Genomic DNA, 22,759 nt, shown 5'->3' on the forward strand with positions numbered 1-22,759 from the left:
CAGGTGGGACAAGGATCAGGGAGAGGCTGGAACCTGGTACTTGCAGAGCAGGGGGACAAGGGAACGCAGAGATTAGATATGGTGTGCCAAGTTCTTAATTTATAAATATATATCTAGCACTCCAGAGAAAAACAAATATTGTTACAAAAAGATTTAACCAAGAAAAGAACAAAGGGGTTTGGAAAAAAAAAATCCTGCTGGGTACGGCAGCTAAAACCCCCATCCTGGCGACGTAGGTGTACTCCACGGAGCTACGGAAGCTAAGGGGAAAAGACAAAGACAAGCGAAAATGCGGAGGCCCCTCCCCCAACCCGCGCGTAGTCGTCCGAAAACGAAACGCGTGACAAGCGAAGTGCCCTGTATTTGTGCGGAGCAGCAAGGCCAGTCTCCTCCCCACAGGGACAGCGGACTTGCTGCGCAGCTCTCTGGCCCGCGTTTATACAAGCGCTCAGTGACGGCGCAGCTCCGCCCCTCGCGTGAGCTAGGGTGGAGCGGGCTTGGATGTTTTCGTTATTCGGTGAACACGCAGGCTTCCTTCGCGGCCTGATGTGACCGCTGACGTCAGGCCCCGCGGCGTCCCCGCCATGGCCGCCAGCCTGTTCGAGGGGAAGGCGCACGCCGCCGGCTACCAGCGCTACCGCCTCGCCCCGCCGCCGGAGCTGCAGCAGCTCCTCCTCGCCTACCTGCGGGACAAGGTGAGGGGAAGGGGCCGGGCTGCACCTCCCGCTCCGCTCCGCCGAGCGCCCCGGCCCCGACCGCGGGCTCGCTCCGCCTGCGCCGCGGCAGCTGCAGCTGCAGCTGCAGATCCGGGGAAGAGCAGCCTCGAGGCGGCAGCGGCGGTGCGGAGAGCCCAGCCCTGCCGCGCCGGGGGGAAAGAGGAATGCTGTTTACTCCCGTGCTGCCGAGTCCTGCAGCTCTCACAGGAGAAAGAGCCAGAAGCCCAGGCATTCCTCTACCAGTATGTGCAGGCCAGTTGCTTTGGGTAGAGGCGATAGCTTTTATTAGACCAGCTGAGTAGTTGGGGAAAAGGTCTCTTGGCAAGCTTTTGGGTGCAGTCACCCTTTGGCAGGGATAGGGAGACTTTGCTGGTCTGAGTTTGTAAGGAATGAGAGAAGCTTCATCTCCTTCCTTGGAGCCTCCGACCTGCTTGATGAAAGGTGACTGCACCCAAAAGCTTGCTAAGACCTTTTTTCCAACTGAACTGGTCTGATAAAAGCTATCACCTCTACCCAAACAACCTTGCCTACCTATGCCCTTAGACCAACATGGCTGCAACCAAAACCCCATCTAGCAATATATAGATTTTAACAGGGACACTTCTTTGGGTAGAGGCGATAACTTTTATTAGACCAACTGAGTAGTTGGGAAAATGTTCTTTGCAAGCTTTGGGGCACGAGCACCCTTCTTCAGGCACAGGGAGAGCCTGTTGTGCTGAGAGCTCCAAGGAATGAAAGCAGCTAAGATTTCAGTAGGGATGTATTTGGTATTTGGTTGGTCTGAGACAGAAAGAAATGCGAAGCTCTAAAACTCTTGGTTCAGAAATGAATACCTTTTAGACCAAGAAGTTGCAAAAAAGGGTAAATTTTTTTTGCAGTTTTTTTCTTTGGGTTTTTTTAAGTTGGTGTAATAAAAGGTATCATCTCTGAACCAAGAGTTCCAGAGTTTTGCAAGATTTCAGTAGAGGATGTGCTGGGCAGCACAAGCCAGCTTTTGATCAGGACCAGGACTATGAAGATTCAGTATTGCTAACTCTCATGATTTTTTGGCATTGTTCTTACAGTCTACACTTTGGGAACATGAACAACATAGCTAGCAGACCACACACTGTTGTCCTATCCGATCTTCAGGAATAAAAGAAAGAGCTAAGTCTCATTATTTCTTCCTCTCCTTAGAGAACAAGCCCTGTTCAACTAGCAGTGGACATTGGCTGTGGGTCAGGACAGGGCACTCAAGTGCTTGCAGCCCACTTTGAGAAGGTGATTGGGATCGACATAAGTGAAGCACAGATTGAAGAGGCCAAACAAGCTAACACTCTCCCCAATGTTTCCTACTGGTAAGTGTAATTTAAAAGAAGTGACTCTTTCAAGTGGCAGAGTCATAATCCAGATGACAGCACAAAGCAAAGACTCCACAATCAGGACTGCTGTGTGCCAGTAGTTTCAGAAGAGGTCCTCTCATTTTTTGGGTGTGATGTCTAGTATATGGGGACTAGTTTTCAGAGGGTGCATCTACGTATTCATTCATGTGCAGTAGTTACTGTGCATTTAATTTAGTATTTGTATAATCAAGTACTAAATAAATGCGTAGTAACTAGAGTTACTGCACAGTAGTGCCAGCAAACACCTTTTTAGTGACATTACTGCACAGTATCAACGATCCCGGTTTTCTCAGATTTAAAAAAAAAATCCCCAATTTTCAGTTTAAATCATGGAAAAATGTGGATTTTGGGTTACTTTTTTAAAATGAAACGCCACTGATAAATAGGTATATAAATAGTGCCATTTCATTTTAATCATGGAAAATGTGGATTTGGGATTACTTTTTTTTTTTTTTTTTTAAACAGAAAATTGGGGATTTTTTTAAAACCAGAGAAAACCAGGATCCCTGCTAATAATATGGTACAGTAGCGTATTAACGCGGTTTGTGCTGTGATACAGTACTGCTCAGTGTTATTAGGCTACTGCGCATTAAGCATCTCATGTAGATGCACCCAAGTGCTTGAAACTCAGCCCTTTCTAGGAATCATTGTCATGCATCTCCAGCACTCCATTTGGCTTGGGATCAGGCCAAATAAAGCAGTGGGTGACTCCTTGTGATCCCACTAGTAAGTACCTTTCCTCTTCCCCTATCTAGTGTTTCCAGTGCAGAGCAGCTTCCATTTGAAGATGGCTCAGTGGACCTCATCACTGCCTTTGTAGCTGCCCACTGGTTTGATCTGGAGAGATTCATGAAAGAAGTGGACAGAGTGCTCAGACCCAATGGCTGTGTGGCCTTTAGCACCTATACTTCAGACGTGCGTTTGCAGTATAAAGACTGCTCTGAAAAGCTAACCGAAATCTTCAGTGAGGTGGGGCAATAAAACAGTCCTCTTTCTTGTGACATTCCACGTGAAGTAGAGGGAGTATAATATTGTGTCAGCAGTATTAATAACACCACCCAAAGTTAGTGTCTTAACACAGTCCATTTAAAGACCTTATTGTCAAAGGTGTTTGGGGCTGTAATTTTCCAGTGCTCACTTGATTTTTTTTTTTTTATTTGTTTAGATACCTGTAAACATTAGTTCACTATTTTTATAAACAGTAATAGAGAAGAATAAATTGCTTTGCCTATTAACAAAATTTCTTAACCCAATTATATTGAGCACAGTAGTGAATAAGGGCTTGAAATTTGTAAAGGAAAAATGTGATACCATCACCAAATCTCTTGGTAGCAAAAAACCTGTATTTGTGCCAAGTGATGGCTTGGTATATATCAATAATTTAAAGTGAAAATATATTACTGACTATATTATAAATCCAAAGTAATGATTAGACTTAAATCCATATTTTTATTTACACACACACACACACACACACACACGTAGAAAAAGTACAAGTAGGGCACCTTAACAGTCTTAGTTCTGGTCTTTAATGATACCCCCATTATCATCTCATTACAGTTATAACTATAGTGTCTGTAAGTTTTTCTTGTCAATTCTTATTTCATCATCTTAGTATATCAGGTAGCCATTCTGAGATTGGCATCTATTTCCCATTGTTCTCTAAGCTAGTTAGTGAGTTCACTAGCTGGTGTCACTTGATCCCTGTCATGACTACATTGGGAACCATCATCCTTCTTGGAAATAATGGGAGGCAATGACCATTGTGGTAGAAATCCATGGCCTTAGTCCCAATAACAACACAGGGAGATAGAATGGCCTTTTTCAAAATGGCCTCCTTCTTGGAACTTTCTATGCAAGAACAAGAAAGACAATCCATGATGAATTGCAGTGAAGATACGAAATAGAAATTAAAATCTACAGTGAAACATTTTTTAATTATGACCAATGCACATGATTTCTGTGAGTTTTATGTACAGGGAAAAAACAGGAATTCTCAAAAGTCTGTATTAATCCATAATTCCCATATGGAGCTCTAACTTGTGAGGCCAAGTGGTTTTGGATCAGGGAGCACAGCTCAGGGAGTATAGTGAAGCAAGGCTTTAACCAGTATGTTAACTGTTTATGTTCTATCTTTACAGGCTGTCGAAAGGCTTTCAAAATATAGAGATGAACGAGTACACCGTGTCCTTGATGGCTACAAGGAGATATACGCATCCGTGCCTTTTAAAGACAAGAAGAGGTGAGCAGATAAGGAAAACTTGCAAGGACCCCTTGCATTGTGGGCTTTATGAGACTTGCATTTCTGAACTTTTAGGCTTCTCTTATTCATGGGCATTTAGTTTATGGCTGATACTCCATTGGGATTTGAGATCAGAAAGCAGCCCTGTGTTCATCTAATCTGACCACCTATAAACACAAACAAAATAATTGCACTGCCAAAGAAGGGAATGCTTCTCCCTGTGTGTGAACATGGCCAGTGCATTTGGCCGGTGTTTCTCAGTGGCTGTATCTACATTAAATGTTTACTGCAGAGCTGCCCAATTAGCTCAACAGTAAGTCCGTGTGTCTACACATGCAGCCCTCTTAGGCCACAGTAAACTAGTTAACTCAGCCATAGGTTAGTACTTGTAAATACAAGTACTATTCTACAGTAGATTTTTTACTGAGCAGCAATGTATGTATAGATGCTAATAGGGCTGGCTGGGGCACAGGGGCGCTTCAGCACAAGGGCTGCCTGCTGGCTAACCCTGCATCCTTGCACCCCAGCCAGCCCCTCCGCAGCACATTTGAGCCAGATCAGAGCAGCCCCAGGCTGGCAGGCTGACCCCCTGGACCTCCTGCCAGCTGGGGCTGCTCCAACCCAGCTCAATGTGCTGCAGTCCCAGGCACACATGTAAATATGGTGCCCAGAAGCAGTAAATTTTGGTGCAATATGCACCAGAGTTTATCGTTTCAAATTAATTGCATGCATAGACTCACCCCAAAGTACATTTTCTGTCTCTTTCTAATCAAGAAGGAAGTCAAGTCCTGTCTGTGTATGGTGAAGTTGGTAATTGTGGTCTCCCACAAATCCCTGGATAGCTATGAGTGAATATTACAAGGGGTAGCATTGGCCTTGGGCAACAGTTCTTCAACTGTCTGGAGTATAAGTTTATTGGGCAGGCAGATGAGACTGACTAGCTTGCTACAGGGTCACAGATCACAGACTCACTTGGTGCACTTTCCAACTTCCCTCCCCTCCGGTCTCCAACTTGCCATGCCTTTGATGTTACCGGTGGCCAACTGGAAAGGCTGCCTCTAGAGGCTAGGAATAGCTTCTGTGGTACTTCTCCTCTTGGCTCCATCCTTGGGGCTTCTCTGCCCCAAACTCAGTCCTTAGGTTTTTTTTACCCCACAACTCAGTCCTGGAGTCCCTCTGCTTCTCCATAAGTGCTTCTCCTTTAAGACCATACTTCAAGGCTTCTCTGCTTTGTCAGTACTGTAATGTGGTCAACCAGACCCACAGTGTACCCACTGATCTTCACTGTGCCTTAAGGACTATAACCATGGCCTCCAGCCACACACATAGCTATGCTCATGCCTTGCAGCTATTACTCAGTAGCAATTCAGAGGGGCCCTCCAGCAGTTGACCCTTCAGACCTAAATACCGATATGTGGACTTCAGCCCTTTTTCTCTGGCTCCGTTCCTCAGGCCAGGTCCACTACCTTGGACCTTGGCCCCTAGGCCTCAGCCACTGGGTCCCTGACCCTTACAGGACTCTGTGCTGGGTGCCCTCCAAATCTCCCCTGTAGCCACAACCCAGTTTTCTGGTTAGAATAAAAACTACGAAGGAAAAATAACTATAACCCAAGGCATAAACAGGCAGTTGCAATTCAAATCTAACCCCCTTAGGGGCTGCAAGAGTGGCCACACTTCTACCCTAAAAAGTTGGTTTGTTTCTCCAGCCCACAGGGTACGTCTTCCTTGTTTCTAGCAGCAAGCTCTGCACTACCTCACCTCACAGACAGCAAGCATAGAATGCCTGCTTTGCCTCAGATACTGGCTCCCCACAGTACCACCCCTTCTGGTCATGTGGCTTCCCAGAGGTGCACAGGGCTTTTCCCTTTGCTTGATAATCAGCCTGCCCTCTCCTGCTTAAGCCAGACCTACCTGCTTGCAGCCTTTGGGGCTGCCTGGATTTCTGCCCCTTTGCTGCTTATTGCAGTGCAGCTAGCTCCTAAATTGTTATAGTCAGCTCTATAGCCTTCTGTCGGCTTTCTTCTGGCTCCTTACTCAAAATGCTATACCTCGGCTGTCTCCTACAGAATAATCTAACCTGCTGCTTTCTCCTCTTAAAGAAACAGGAGATGCTGGCTCCCTGTTACAGACTCCTTAACAGGATTTTATGTAGACAAACTTTGCTGCTCATGCCAAAACCTTTCACCATCATCTTCCCAGTACAAACCACCTGGGTGCAGGACCAGATTAATACATAGGCAAACGAGCCACATGCCTAGGGCCCTAAGTGAAGAAGGGGCCTAGTTGGGCTTATTTTACATATTATAATTATCGAGTGAAAAAAGTAGGGGCCCATGAGGTTTTTTGCCTAGGGCCCACTGGAAGGTTAATCCAGCCCTGGCCCTGCCTGTGTGGGGACATGGATCCCTTGAAAATACCAGAAAACGTGAACAGGCAGAAAGACCTGTGCTGAATGTGTGCTTTTGCTAGAAGACAGAGTTTTGGATGGTGAGCCCCACCTGGCCTTGTCTCACTTTAGTTAAGCCCCTTATCTTAGGGTCCACAAGCTCCTGGATCCTAGCTCTGGCATACTCTCACAGTTCAGAGCTCCCTGGACCCTGCTGAGGCCCTTGTGGGCTATGTGACCCTTGGCACCTCATGTCTTTCTTCACAAGTTCTGTGTTTGCACCCCAGACTTCACTGTGTCTCACCCCTCTTGGGCTCTTGGTCCCAGTCTCACTCTGTAGGCTTCAGCATTGCACCCTTAGTCTCTGCTATTCTTTGCCCCAAGTCTCTCCTGTCTGTCACCAGAGCCCTTCTGCCAGCAACAGTGCCTAGGATCTGTGGGCACCCTTCTCAGTAGCCGCCTCCATCCCTACAGCCACAGCCTGGTCTTCTGGTATAAATGAACACCAAAAACATGAATGTCTGCTCCAGACCCAAAGATTCCCCTTGTGGGGTTAATCTTGCCCTGTGGAAGCCCTTGCCCGAAGGGCCTGAGGTACTTAACTGTTCCCGGTTCAGGATGCAGGGTTTCCTGTACCTCCTCTGCAGCCCAGAGCCTTCCTCTGGGCTTCCCAGCCTGGCCCCTGCCCCTCTGGCTTAGGGTTTGTGCTTTATAATTCTCTTCCAGAGTAGTCAGACCCTCCACTTCAACCCCAAGACTGTCAGTCACAGCATGCACTTGGGTTGAGCTGCCATTTGTTACAGGGTTTTAGCTCGTCTAAGCAGGGGGAGGGCTAGTCACCCCTGAGCTCTCATCCTCTTTTAGCAATGGGGTAAGGACTCCACTGCAAAGGACAGTTTATAACCAGTTGAAAGGGGAATCTGTTAAAACTGTTGGTCCCACTTGAGATGGTGTTTATAGGAAATAGAGACAGAGGCTAGTGGAAGGAATTGCCTAAGCAGAGAGAAACTGCTTTCAGGGGAACTACAAGTTGCTGATGCAGGATGGCCCCCCATCAGCAGATAGAGCAACCTGTGTGAAATGCTGCTAGGATAACTGCTGTAGTCTTATAGGAAGAGATGGCGTACAGCAAAACCACAGGGCTGTTACATTCAGAGAGAAAGTGGTGCCAGCAGATGACACGGGCTGCTTCTGCAACATGGTATCACCAACCACCCTTCTCAGGGGCTTAAAGTGGGTGCAGGCTCCTTGAGGAAATATCTTTTTGTCACTGGGACTATGCCTGCATTTGAAGAACTCTCAAGTTTTTGGTGGGATCTTAAATGACAGACTCTTGAAACATGGTCTCTCCCCAGTTTTCTTGATTGATTGGCTCTTTCCAGATTTTTTCCTACCAATTCTGTCACACCAAGAAACAAAATCACGCTGCTTTCATGAGGTCTTGGTCAATATCAAAGTGTCCAGGTGTTGAAGTGATTAGAGAGGAAGTAAAGACTGGGGAATTATAACTGGGGAGGAACATAGGAGGGAATCACAAAGAGGAATATACTAGATGATATATGGAAGTTGTGATGGTGATACTTGATATCACTTCTGATCTCTCTAGTTCTTCAGCAATTCATCTGCGGCTCCTGCTTCAAAATAAAATAGCTTGAAGTGAGATAAATTGCTGTGTGTAATCCTCCATTATTGGGAAGAAACAAATGGGATCAATAAGAGTTAGCATTGTGGAATGCTGATATATATAGACATCTTCCGTTTCCATGGACCGAGACTTTGTAGTGGTAAAGAGGTTTGTGCATCCTAATAATCCTTAGAGCTGTCACCCAAAGTCTTGCAGGCCTGAGGGGAGATTCCAGACAAACCACAGTCCAAAATCCAAGCCCTAAGAGGCAGAAGATATCAGGATCTCAAAGCAGTAAAGACAGAAGAAGTCTGCAGTAAGATGAAGGTCTCGTCATCTAGGGCTCAGATCTCCATCTTCTCAAGATCATGTGGTTGCTGCTTCCACACACCAGCTTCCTCTCATAAAACCAAGTCATACACAGGCTTCTACTAGAGAAAATAACACCCTTTCCTGTACCAGCCTCCAGTAATCCATCACTGCAGGGGTTTTGGTGTCAGAGACAGGCCTAGTAAATCCAGCAATCTCCAACCACAACTCTATATGCAGGCAGTGGTAGCCTGATGGTTTCTAGCCCAGGTGCAAGATGATGGGTGCAATTCAGCAGCTGCTACTATGTCTGAGCAGTTCTGTTCAGGATCCCCTCTTCTCACCCCACATGGGGAGGGGCTGATAAACAGCTAAATCTAAGCTGTTTTATCTGCTCCTGGCTAGATAACCGCATCCAGTGAGATCACTCTCTGGAGTCATAAATATTAAAAGACAGCAATGATTTTCACAACATGGAATAGTCACACTTTCATGGATAACCAAGACAACAAAAGATCAAAGAGAATTGCCATTATCTCCAGGGAATTAGTGAGATACAACAACATGGCTACATGAGGGTCATCTAAGGCAGTGGTTCAAAACCTTTACATACCAGAACCCATTTGTAAATGCTGATGGCCAGTCCTGACCCAGTGCCCCCGACTCCTGACTCGGTACCCCCACTGTGTGGAACAGAAGAGAGCCCAAGCAGCCCCTTGCAGGCTGGAACTGTGCCAGCTTGCGAGGGAAACGTCACCATTTCCCATGCTTTTCTCCTCTAAAGGAGAATCCCTTTTTAAAGTTTGTTGATCATTTTTAAAGCTTGTTCACAACCCTTTCGTATATTCTTGTGACCTGCTTTTGGGTTGTGACCCATGGGTTAAGAAACACTGATCTAAAGGAAGAGGGTGGAGGCTATGTCTTCTGGCAGGGGAAACCAGCCCAGGACAGATGTGATGATGGCATCAGCTTCACCATCAAGAGTCAACTCAGTCAACTTGTGCAGCTCCCTGTGGGTATTAACAATGGTCTTTATGACTCTCCATCTTAAGCTTACCAACAACTAGTATGCCACTGTTATCAGCACATACATCCCACCACTATGCTAATGATGTCAAAGAACAGTTCTGGTCCAACCCTGACCATGTACTAACTAATGCTTGAAAGTAAAATTGATATCATTCTCCACGGTGATTTCAAAGCCAGAGTTGGATGTGACCTACAACTCTGGAGTAGCACCACAGAGAACGAAGGAGAAGGAAAGCCAACTCCAATAGCATTTTTCTCAGCAAATGCACAGAGCAGCCTTGTCATCACAAACACCATCTTCAGACAGAGAGACAAATACAAGACCACCTGGATACACACTCTCACTCTAAGCACTGACACCTTCTTGACTCTTATTTTTGGAGCCTTTGATTAAATGGATGTCAAAAGCTATGTGAGGAGCCTGTGGCTGCTGAACAGATCACCATCTTGTCAGATCCATTATGAACATCTGGCTTACTCTGAAACAGAAACAGACAAAAACAATGCAAAGAACTCTCAACACCAAATCTCATCAAACCTGTTCGTACCAGTCTCATCATACCAGTTAAAGAATTTGAGATTATAATTTCTGAAGGGTGAAGCTCTCAGGCACCAGAGGTTTTTCTAAAAACAAGAGCTTTAAGGAGACAAAAAACATATTATGCCTATGGTTTTAATTAATGGCTTCAAGTTTTCAGCATTAAATTAGCAAAGCTCTGGTACCGTGTTTGCTTATTTTTTCAAATTTTTTTGTTTTCCAGAGTTACTGATATCTTTGGTAAACTTTCCGTGTCTGTTGCTGATGTAATCGGTTATTTCCAGACCTTCTCAATGTATCAGACCTTTCTGAGGAGTGATCCTGAAAAAGCTAAAGCCCTTCTTCTAGAAATGGAGCAGAGGTAAAAGTCTTTTAAGAAAGTCAGCACAATGCAGATATATCTATGATGTCTTAACAACCATTCCACAACTGGTGGCCATAATTGAGGCAGTGGATTCACCCATTACCTTTGTTTTGGATGCATAGTATCAGGTGTTTACTTACTGACAGATCCTCAACTTCTAATTGTGGGTTAAATCCAACACACTTCCATATCTTGGGTCATGTGGTGGCCTCAGATATAGGCATTAGGGCTGTGCAAAACAGCACCATTTCATTTAGACTTTAATTTGGCTGTTTCAAAGGGACAGTATTTTATTTGGCTGTTTTGAAGCACTGTTCTGTTTTGTTTTATTGAAACTGTTTCAACACATTTTGATGTTTCACCCATAGGCTATAATGGGGAATCACAAAGATGCCTATAACCTTATCATTTCTTTCCTGATTCAAATGAAAACAGAAGGGGTGGTAGCCCCTGCTGAGGTCACAAAGCCTGTCAAGTTTCAAGGAGATAAGTGCAGGGGGTTCAGGGAAACTGCACCTCAAACTGTTCAGAGCAACTTTTTTATGCTGTTTTTCCATCCCTCCCCTAGAGCACTGGGATTGGAAAGGACGTCAGGGAAGGATCACAGTCACTGGCTAGCTCCACGTGTCAATATCAGAGCAGTCCTTCCCTGTTCTTAGTTTCTGTTTAGCTGCAAGCAAGCCTGGCTTTGAAACTCAAAATGCTTTGAAATCTAGTTTCATTTCAAAGCCTTTCGTTTTGTTTTGATTTTGCTGTTTCAAGCTTGAAATGTGTCAAAACAGGTTCAGAACGAAACAGTCAAAATTTTGCACAACCCTAATAGACATTACATTCAAATAGACCTAACCTGGGTTAGGTTGATCTAAATGCCTAATTGTATAAGCCTGCGGAGGATTTAAAAACACCCAAAAATGGTGTGCCCAGTCTAAATTAGTTCATTTGAGTAGGTGCACTAACTTAGACTGAGATTAGGTTAACCCAGTCTAAGAAGGGGTTAACCTGATCTCTGAAATGTGCCTGTACGTGTTCACAGTACAGCCCTGGGCTGGGAAAGTACACTGGTTCACCTCAGCCCCAGGGCTGCACTATTCCCACTGCCCCAACCCTGACTGGGCTATTTTTAGCCCCCTGACCCCAGCCTTCCTGGCTGGGCAACCCCTCCTCCCTTGCCTATCAACCTTGCATACCTGCCAGCCTCCTACAATCCCTCCACCCAGAACCTGCCAAAAGCCCAACCACCCTTCCCTCCACCCCAGATAATTTATACTGAGCTCCCCACGTGACTCCTGGAAGCAGCGAACAGCTGCACACGCTGTTCTTGGCAGCCACAAACTCTTGCACACAACCACTCCTATTTTAGGTGTTGGCAGCGTAAAGTTTGTACCCACGGTCAGCATATTGTGTGGTGGTCATTATAGTCACTGGCTTGCACAAATAACATGTAGAAATGTATTTTGAAAATATTCAAAGTCTAATGCAAGTGTTTATTTTTAATCAAAAGTAGCAAGCTTTTGGTAATACTAACGTGTGGCTGTGGATGTCACAGCCAAATGTCATGGTACTGAGGGGTGTGTCTTACAATAAGACAGTGAATCTCTCTCTATTTATTCTTTCAGGTTCCTAGAGACTATGGGAGTTCCCTCTAACGAAACCCAACTTGAGTTGTGGGTTAGCAATGTGTGTGTTCTAGGCCACAAGGGACCACGAAAAGAAAGTCCAGCTGTGATCTATACATAGAAGAGAGATTCTCTTGTAATACTGTATAACTGATGTTTATTAATACAATGGTATTATCACCTTAGAAGATTCTTTTATGACCTTGGTCCACCTCTCACTAGGCTCCTGGACCCTCACTGGCCCCATACTCTTCACTTCTCAGTCTGGGTTCTGGACCTCTCCTTGGGTCCCTAGGAACCTTCTCCCCAAACCTCTAGACTGCTGTTACCCTCCTTATTAACTTTCTGGAGCTAGAGCCATCCTGCTGAGGTGGTGTTCTCCCAGCAGGTCAGGACCTGGACTTATACCTGCTGGCTCCCTGGTTCAGCTGACTCCCTCAGTTAGCCCTGGCCTGCACCTGCCAGTGACTTTGCAGGCTGCCTGGCCTCAGTGTCAGGCAGCCCTAGTGCCCTTCCACATATGGAATAAACATCATATTGTCTACAAGATGAGAAATTAATATTTTATCACTACATAAAAATAGCTTGCAGTACACTAAATTGTTGCATGCAATGCTGTATTATTGGGAAGAAATAAATGGAAAAAAAAAATCTGTAAGAGTTAGCATTGTAGGTTGAAGATATAATACAGATATCTTTCACCTATGGACCTCAACCTCAGAAAGCTTCAAAAGGTAGATAAGAGTAATTGTCGCCCAGGGAAAGTAGACACAGTCTGGAACATGCCAGTTGAAAGACTTACGAGCATAATTTCTGAAGAATGAATCTCTCAGTTGAGCACCGATAAAAAGGGATGAGAATATGCCAGACATCTCAGCACACAGATTGCTGAGCACTTTTCAATATCTGACCCCAGCTCTGGGTACTGCACACATAAAAACACGATGCTTATTGTTCTAGGTAATGACTAGCAAAGCACTGTAGAGCTGTTATGCAGGAACCTGAGGGCATGGGCACCTGTACATTTGGAGCCCTTTCAGAAGGGCAGTGTAGCAGCGTAGGGTCCTAGGGCTGGCCGTGAACTCCCCTAGTACCCCCTACCATTCCAATGCGATATTAAAAGCACCCTCGTATCTTGCCCGCCACGTCTTTGATGTCAACAATGTACAAGGGAGGCTGCCCTTAGACCGCTCTGATATTATCTCGGTCTTTATTCTGTCTTGGGTGACTCGGTGCACCTCAGTCCTAGGGGCTATGCGTGGCTCCAACCACCCCTGTACCACGCCCCAAGACTCGCAGATGTACCAGACATTGTTTGGTCAATTTCCCTCTCCTGCGCCCCACTGGCGCTTCTGGCTTGCCTCCCTGGCACTCATCAACAATCTCCACCCCGGCTCTGGGGCTTCTCGCAAGTGCCTCCCTTTTGCTCTGGGGCTCCTCACTACCGCCCTTGCTCTGGGACTGGGGTCAATGCATCCCAAATGCTGCACCCTCTCTGGCACCAGGGTCCCCACACTACTGTGGAGCCCCTATGAGGCCTCATCCAACCGCTGATAGCCTCACCTGGTCCTCCGGTGCAACAACAACAACAAACAATAACACGAGCCCCTGAGCTACAACACAAAGTTAAGCCACCTGGCTAAACATTCTCCAGACCACACCACATCTCTCACCTGTGTACCTAGCGGCTTATACATCCAGACCTTTTTCTCTTTCCTACATGCAGGGCCACTCTCTTTCCCTTAGGCAGGCAGTACGCCTTCCTCCTGGCTGCCAACAGAGAGCGCTCACAGCCTCCAGTCTGGGTCTTATAGTGGTCAGCCCTGCCCCTTCTGGTCAGCTGACTCACCAGGTGTGGGCCCTTAGCGCCTCTTGGTTGCCCCTAGCAACTGACACCTGAGCCCCTACTGCTGCCTTTCAGGTAGCAGGCACCTTAGTGCCCTGCTACAGGCAGCAACTGCTACGTTCAAATTGTTGTGTGTGAAATGCCTGAGAATGATTCAAGTGGACCAAAACACTAGTTTTTTTTATCCTGGATGAAGCTGTGTCAAACATTAACAACTAAGGTAACCAAATGTATGAATGTATGTTTGCTAACATACGAATAATTTAAAACACAAAGGCAGTCTTAACGATGGAAAAAGCAAGGCAGCCTTGACAGGCCGCAGTAAATAACTGAACAAGGGCCAAAAGGCAAGCTATAAAGAAGAAATCTATCCTTCTTGCTACCTCAAAAATATAAATTTCAATTGATTAACAAGATTTTGATTAAAGTAAAGGATGCCAGGTAATTAACAGACTGGGGTCAGACACCTAAAAATAAAGAGCCTTAGCTAAATCCCTTGACCCCTTTCCCAGGGCCCCTAAAAACACGGTTCCATCGAGTTTCAAAAGTTCCAGTGAAACAAATTTATGTAAGACCAATCAGAGATCAATTATTAGCATATCAAATCAGCCATCTATAAATATTGAGCCTGGGGCAAGCAACAAGTTGTACCTTTTATGAAGCTCAGGAGAAAAAAAACAACTTAGCACGAGTCCTCTGGAAGGCAAAGATGCCTGGCCATAAGATCTGGTCTTCCTGAATCCAGTGTTGCATAAGCATCATCTTTATTAATTCCAATAAGTCTTTGTTCTTGCGTATCCTAATAAAGATGTTGAGTTGTGACTGAAATGGTCTCGATCAATTAATCTCACTCCTAACCACAAGTCTAGACAAAAGGTAACACAGCAGTGACTTCTGATAGCTGCTATGCCATTGCCATGATCGTGCAACAGTGGCAACAACTGATATTTTTCTGCCTCTGCCCAGGTTTATGCCTGGGGCAGCTGCCTCTGCAACCCCACCCGAGTTAGGCTAGTGCGGTTCAGATCTGGGTAATGAAATGATGACCCTTGAAAAAACTTTGAAGAAAGATGCATGATATTGGCCAGTTTTGGAGATGGGCAACGGAAAGCACAGACCATAGATCTGATGTCTAGGATGAAATATACCTTGGTAAAGAAACCAGCACAAGGCCTGTGAACCACTTCCCTCCTATATTGTGCTGGCTTCTTGTGTGGAGCAAATTCCCTGCCACCATCAGAATCAGATATGGGACATATTTTCTCAGGCTCTTTCTTCTCTTGCATCTATCTTTTGCATCTCAGAACAGCAATTATTTTGTAATATCTCAAATGAACCCTAGAGGGAGAACTCATCTATTTTATTGAGCAATCCCAGTGTTCTACAAAGAATTGTTTTGCTATTTGGTCACTTTCCTGAAATATTTTGTTCAACATGAGATGAAACCTTGTATTCTATTTTCATGTTTTTAATCTTCTTACCTTTCAATGTCAAAAAATGCTGCTTTCAAGCAAACCCTAACATTTTCATTTTGAAAAAGTCAAAATTATGCATTACAATTTAAAAAAAAATCCCCATATTTTGCAAGGAACTATATTTCAAACAATGATAAATTAGTCAAACTAGTTAAAGAAGTTTAGAAAAATCCTAAAAATATCTGCCGATCTTTTTACTAAAACTAAGTGGTCATACATGTTTTGGTAGATTTCTTACCTGAGGTAACAGTGTGACCCTGTTCTCCAAGGGGGCAATAGGCCTTTCTTTGTCTTTTATTCATAAACTAATTGGGCCTGCTTAGCTGGAGTTCTGAATGGTTTCAATATTAACCTTGGATGTATTTAATACATGTTGGCCATACATCCACAAATTGGTGAGACAGCTAGGAAACCAGTAGTCAGTATCAAACAGTCCGTAATCCCTATTAAATGGGTACAGACTGATTGTGGAGAGGCTGGAAGACCGGTTACAGGATGCATAGGGTCCCAAGCGCCATTCACAGTGGGAAAGACTAGCTGAACAATTCAGAATAGTATAGTTCTGGGGAAATGCTTTGTAAACATAAGTCATAACAAAACACTTAAAGGATAAAAATCGTGGCAAACTTAAAAGGGAAGCAACAAACTCAAGAGTTTGTCAGTCAACCTGCAATAGACAATGCAGGTGGATCTTCCCAGTTAGATGAAGATAATCCCTGGGATCCTGTCTGTCTGATGAAGCTTAGAGATGACATGTCTGGTTCTTAATAACACCACCCAAGGGAAGAAATGCACTATGGGAAGATTTAGACAGGAAAAGGAAGAAAAGCAGTTAAAACAAGCCACTGAGTCAGGTATCTGATATAAATCCTGTCCTGGCTGTTTAATTAAGTGCACTCAGGAGGAGGTAAAAAGGTTAGAATGGAAAAGACAGGCAGAAGATCTAAAAAATATATCAAGAAGCTCAGAAATCACTTCCTGCAACACCCTAAGAGCATTCTGTGAGTTGATAAAAGGAAATAAGAGCAAATTAAAGCTCTCAAGTAGTTTGAATACTCTGATAGAAGGGACGAGGGCAAGATAGAAATAGGTAGCTATTTCATGTTTTATGGGACCAAATCTTTCACGTATTTGGGAAAACCCTTAAATTGCAATTACAGAGCATTACAAAATGCATCTAATTTCCCAGGTTCAAGAATTTAACAAGCTTGCTTCTTGTTTAGACATACTGAATCTCAAGAAGGCAGGAAGAAAAGAATATAAACCACCTGCCATTTCTGAGTTAAGGGTCAGTGTCTTCTGTATTAATTGTACAGATGATCCTTTGAATCCAATAGGAAAATAGATGCACCTATATTAGCGTCCTCTTGCAATCAAACACCAGGAACAGAGGCAATGGTCATTCCACATCAACTATCAACTTGGCTGGGCCAGCCACATGATCCAGATGTCCAGCTCCAGACTCCTGAAGCAAGTTTTATTCTCCCAGCTCAGTCAAGGCATACGAGGAGGGCAGAGAAAGCACCTCAAGGATGTCCTCAAGACCCACTTGAAAAAATGCAACATTTACACCAACTCGTAGTAGCCTCCTCAGTACCACCCCAAACGGAGGAAGTCTGTTGCAAGGATCTCAGTAATTTGAAACTGTACAACAACAACAGGAGAAGAAAAAGTAGGAGCTACAGAAAAAGTGGTTCATGGACAGAATCAAGAATCTGGAGCCACTCACCCCGCACGGAGACACGTGCCCAAGTTCCAACAGAGTCTGTCAATTCTGGATTGGCCTCGTCAGCCATCTTTGGACCCACCGATAAAACCATCGCGAAAGACAATCATCCTTGATGACAAGGGATTGCTGAAGATTGCTGACAAGAGAAATCCATAAGGCTAGGTCTGCCCACATCAGAATGCACAGGAAATAGATGTAGGCTGAAGAAGGCAGGGAGCTGAGAATGGCTTAGACGGATCGAGTGTATTGTCTACGTCAAAAAATGTCTACGTCTCCAATCCTTTTGACAGTATGCCATATGCTTTATTATCAGATCTGGTATATTTCCTTCAAACTATTATGTCTGCTACACCACAAAACACTGAAAATTCATATGCACCCAAATAGGTTTACAGGCTCAGTAGTTGAAACAAAAAGCAGAACGCTGAAAGAAAAGATAGCTGTTCTCATGAGAACAACTGTGCTGTACATGAAGTAAAACATGGATGCTTATAATTTTTGCAACTACAACAAATATCCCTGGATAATATTTTTTACAACAGGTATCCAGGTTCCACTAAAGAATTTGTCTACAGCACATCACTAATATGGGGATGATTTTCGATCCATTTTCAATTAGAAGGCAACTGTAGATCCTGTGGATCACAATGTATATGTAAGAGGTCTAGGTTGATGCCTGATGAATCCATTTGTGGCTGACAAGCCCAACGTGAGCGTGACACAGCTTGTTACAAGTTTCACAAATCCATATTTTGTCTGAGTTGGACTCCAAGAATTTACAGCATGCCGCTTTCTTTTTCCTTGCTGTGCTTCCATCATCTCGATTAAAGCCACTCCATGTTGAGCTGCACCCAGTGCCAAAATTTCCCTCCAGATCAGATGGGATTATGTGTGCTCCTCCCAGCTTTCTACATTGGTGTTGAACGACTTCATACCATTTTTTCACACATCATGGTACCACCATAGAGGGTGACTTCACTTTCTAGAGTGGTCTTGAATCTCACTATACAAAATATTCATGGGGATACAGTCTTCTTCCGTTCTCCAGCTGTGGCCAATGCACTGCAACCTTTTCTTCTTGATAGTGCTTTCCAAGTGTGTCAATCCTTCATGCTCTAGTACCTCTGTGTTTGATATTCTGTCTTCCCACTTTATTTCCAGGATCTTACACAGACATCTCATGTGCAAGCTATTTATTCTCTTGATATGCCTAGCATATGTAGTCCACTTTTCTGAACCATAAAACAGGGATAACAGCACGCAGGTCTCAGATTTGTACCTTCACCTTAGCTGACAGCTTGCTGTTATTCCACGCACTTTTCTGCAACAGCTTGAAATTCTTACCTGTGTTTCTGATTCTGTTAGTCAGTTCAGTCTGAAGGTCAAGATTCCTGCTGATTGTAGAACCCAAGTAGCAAAAAAAATAAATTTCAATTACACCATGTCTAAATGAGGAAACTGGCTGACCCTGCTGTTTCAGAGCAACATATTTCATTACAGTTAGATTGACCTAACCAGGGTTAGGGATCTAAATGCCTAATTGTACAGGCATGCAGATGACTTAAATCAACCAAAAGTCGTATGCCCAATATAAATTAGTCCATCTGAGTAGGTATACTAACTTAGGCCAAGATTGGGTTAACCCAATCTAAGAAAGGGTTACCCTGATCTCTGGAACGTGTCTGTACATGTTCACAGCACAGCCTTGGGCTGGGAAAGTCCAGTAGCTCACCCCAGCCCCAGGGCTGCACTATTCCCACTCCCCCAACCCTGACTGCTGTTTTTAGCCCTCTGACCCCTCCCCTCCTGACTGGGCTAGCCTGCCTACCAACCTTGCAGCCCAGTCCCATAGCATGTGTGCTGCTATGCTGCTGCTATGTGGCTGGGGCCATGCTCTGTTCCCCCGGCACCCTGCACAAATCCTGCTGGTGCAGAATAAAGGTGGGGGGAGAGGGAGACAGAGGTTGGAGAGGAGGAATGGGAATAAAGGCAGAGGGGGAAGGCAGGTGGGAGTGGGGCAGACACAAGCAGGAGGCAAGCTGCTTGACCTCCCCACACCACCTGCCCCCCTGCAGTGGTGTGGGGGATGAATTTAAAATGATCCTCCAATAATTAGGTTGTATACATGGAAAATTATAACAAATTTATACATTTTCCATGTATGGAATCTAAGTATTGGAGAGTCCTCTTGAACTCAGTGTCATCTTAGATTTGAGTAAATATGGTAGCTAACTTCTATGAAAATTGCAATCAATTTTCTCCCTTGAAGACAAGGCCTTAAACTAAATCAGAGATAGATAGCGTAAGCTTTCACAAGCAGCAGGCTTACTTCATCAGATGCATACACTGCAAGTCTACCATGCCTTCTGCCTTTCTCCCACTGCCATTGTGGCATCATACAACACAATAACACTTTGCACATGTAGAATACCTTCTCCCCAAGGATACTGAAACACTTAGCAAACGTTTAATAATTTAGTGTGTTTGGAAAACTGAAAGAGAAAAACAAGAGTGTGGGGTGACTCTCTGGAGCTTAGCACAGATGATGCTAACATAAGCACTTCATAGGGTAAATGCCTTCTTCCAGTTCCTTTTCTATATCCACACAAGACAGACACATTCTCTCACTGTTCCTAGGAATGAATTTGTTGAGGAACTCTATTTGCCACAACACTAAAAATCATGGGATACACCCCTCCGTAATCTCTTACTGCCAGTCACAGGTAAGTACAGTGCCAGTGTAGACAGAGCAACTCAAGTGTTGTTTCCCAGTCTGGCTGCTCTCAGTTGAACTGAACTACTTGAAGAGGAGTAACTTGACTGCAGGTCATTAAAATTAACATTTCAGTGAATATATACTGTTATAGTTCAACAATTAGATCATCAGCTGCAGAGACTGGCATAGCCATTCTGAAGTCATCATCATTAAGCTGAACTGTCCCAGATAAAGACCTTGCTCTAATTCTATAATTTTCTAAATAAGTCATTTCTGTTAGTGTACACCAAAAAAGTGAACATTTGGGAAAGCTCATTCATTTCTTAGCACACAGTTCATATATTATTTGCAGCATAAAGCATTTATAAAATATGTCACTGTTACAAAGCCAATTAAGCTTAGCTGTAAATAAATTTTGAGCATGTGTAAGATTTATTGCATGAAATAATTCTGGCAAAAAATGAAAAGGATGCCACAAGGCAGCCCAGCACTTCAGGTTAGGCTTTTCTAAAAGGTTGGGCTATGTACGAGACCAAATAGGAAGATAAATGTTTTTAGGACTGTATGTCAAAATCAGGGATTTAAAAAAAAATCTGACTTTATTCTGCATTGTTAGAAACCAAAACACTTCATCACCAGGCTAGAGAGGGACAAGCAGAAAATGTCTCCGATTAAACCAAGAACAAGATCCTCCTTGCTTTAAGCCAGTTCTGTTGTGCTGTGGTGAATCAAAGCTACCCAAAGCCAACTTACTTCACTGGTGAGCAGTCTCCCCTGCATAGTCTCTACAGCTGTTTCTAGAGCAATCTCTCCCTACAGATGGGGTAGGAGGCATGGCTGGAGGAATAGAGGACATATTTGACATCTCTTTGTCCCCTGGTAACCCCCCAACTAGTCAAACTGGAGGTGGTAGGTAGTCAGTGGATTTAGGGGAATGTGCAAGGGGAATGGCTGAGTACTGAGTGGTTCCCAAATCAGCGATGTGTTGAATTGATCTTTGTTTTCCATCCCCATGCTTTGTATTCCCATCTGTGCCAAGCCCTCCTCACCAGGGATGAGAACCTGGACCAGTAAATGAAACATGCAAAGTTGATTTCACCATCCAGGCTGAGTCAAAAGCAACAAGAAAACATCCCAAATGGTGAAAAACAATTAGATATTTAAATTAATCTGTTTCGATGATCTCCAGCAACAACAGTCAGTAGCACAACAGAATGTCTCAGTGCAAACATCCTTTTCACCAGAGCCTTTGCTAAGATCACAAGAAACAAGCAATGCCCAATTCTTCCTAGAGGTAGAAACAGCCTGCCCAATAAGCCCTTTCTAAAGACGTGTTTTTAAACAGTTCCTTTCCTTTCAGGTGAGGCATTTCACCAGCTGGTGAGAGTCACGGTAAAATCTTCAGTGTTTTCTTATAATAGCAAAGTCTGAGCAAACATGCTCATTACATGCCTGAGTAACATAGGCTTTGGAGAAAGCTCACAATGACAAGGTCAGTCTTGTGATTCATAAGACATTTCGCTCTCCTCACTCCAATGCTTGCCTGTCCTTTTCTTCCTGTTCCGTTCAGCCATTACAATGGCAGCCACCACAGTAATGAATACTGTGAAAGTAATGACCAGAACTGTCACAGTCTCTGCAATGCAGAGCTGAGTGTCCACGGAGGACAGGGGCAGGTTGCTCAGAACGTGTGGTTCCATGCATGTCATGTTGTCATAGTCATCCAAGATCAGCCTCCTGACACTGTGCAACTTTGCAAAGACCCTCTGCAAGTCACAGTCACAAAACCATGGATTGAAGGAGAGCAAGATATGAGTCCCAGGAGTTTGGATAGTTAGGAAGGTTTTGAACCGGATATGTTCTATTTCATTATGTACCAAATTAAGTACGGTAAGGCTGTTCAAGGAAGTAAAGATCCCAGGAGCAATGGTCTTTATCCTGTTGCCCTCCAAGTTCAAAACCTCTAAATGCTGTAGCATGGAGAAGACCCCATTATGGAGGCTGAGGAGGTGATTATTTTGAAGATGAAGCTGCCTCAGGCGGGTCAGACTCCGAAAAGCCCCTGTTTCTATGGAGGAGATGTTGTTGTTCTGGAAGTTGAGTTTCTGAAGGTTTTCAAAGTTCTGAAAGTTTCTGTAGTAAAGTTTCTGGAGCCTGTTGTAGGACAAAATGAGATCTCTGAGGCCATTGAGGCCTGTTGAAAAGCTGCTTCCAAGCACTGTAATCTCATTTCTTTGAATGTCAAGCTTCTGGAGTCTCTCTAGGGAGCTAAATGCTCCCGCTTCAATCCTACTAATGTAGTTCCCGCTTAGAAGAAGAACTTGTAACTTCCACAGTGAGTCCAGAGCTTTGCTTGGGATAGAATACAAGTTACTGCTGGACAAATCCAAGTGCTCTGTCTCAGGAGGAAAGATGAGGGCAGCAGTCACATTGGCTCCAGAGCAGTTTACAAACTTGGCCCCTTCTTTGCAGAGGCAGATTTTTTGACATGGGTGATAAAATTCAGAGGCTCCAAAGGAAAAGTGAATCCAAATCCAAGTAAAGTAGTGGGCATGCATCATCTGCCTCCTTCTGTGTACTGTGAAAGAGGAATAAGAGGGACATATATTGTAAAAATGTACACTACATGTAGAGCATAATAAAAAGAAGAAAGGATAGTTACAGTGTTAACAGATACATAAGCTTTCTATTACTGTTTATAGGATATAATTTATGACACCTATTTGATAACTAAGTGAAAAATAGTTATGCTAATAAATACATAAAATAATTTTCAGTAAGAACCAC

The 22,759-nt window shown here is 44.2% G+C and overlaps 2 protein-coding genes across 2 annotated transcripts; one reads left to right on the forward strand and one right to left on the reverse strand.

The window, feature by feature from the left end:
* The first annotated feature begins 323 nt into the window (after nt 1-323).
* LOC149867191 (putative methyltransferase DDB_G0268948) lies at nt 324-14,880 on the forward strand. Its single transcript, XM_090044950.1, has 6 exons — nt 324-695; nt 1,893-2,053; nt 2,854-3,067; nt 4,240-4,340; nt 10,450-10,587; nt 12,207-14,880. The coding sequence occupies exons 1-6, from the start codon at nt 585-587 to the stop codon at nt 12,325-12,327; spliced, it is 846 nt and encodes a 281-aa protein (XP_089901076.1). The 5' UTR covers nt 324-584; the 3' UTR covers nt 12,328-14,880.
* A 5,479-nt stretch (nt 14,881-20,359) lies between these two features.
* Nucleotides 20,360-22,533, reverse strand: LOC149867192 (uncharacterized). Its single transcript, XM_090041229.1, has one exon. It carries the CDS (start codon nt 22,531-22,533, stop codon nt 21,466-21,468), a length of 1,068 nt encoding a protein of 355 aa, XP_089897355.1. The 3' UTR covers nt 20,360-21,465.
* Nucleotides 22,534-22,759: the final 226 nt, after the last annotated feature.

The sequence above is a fragment of the Crocodylus siamensis genome, chromosome 4 (assembly GCF_052110815.1).
Source record: "Crocodylus siamensis isolate JL-2025a chromosome 4, ASM5211081v1, whole genome shotgun sequence".
NCBI classification, from domain to species: Eukaryota; Metazoa; Chordata; order Crocodylia; family Crocodylidae; genus Crocodylus; species Crocodylus siamensis.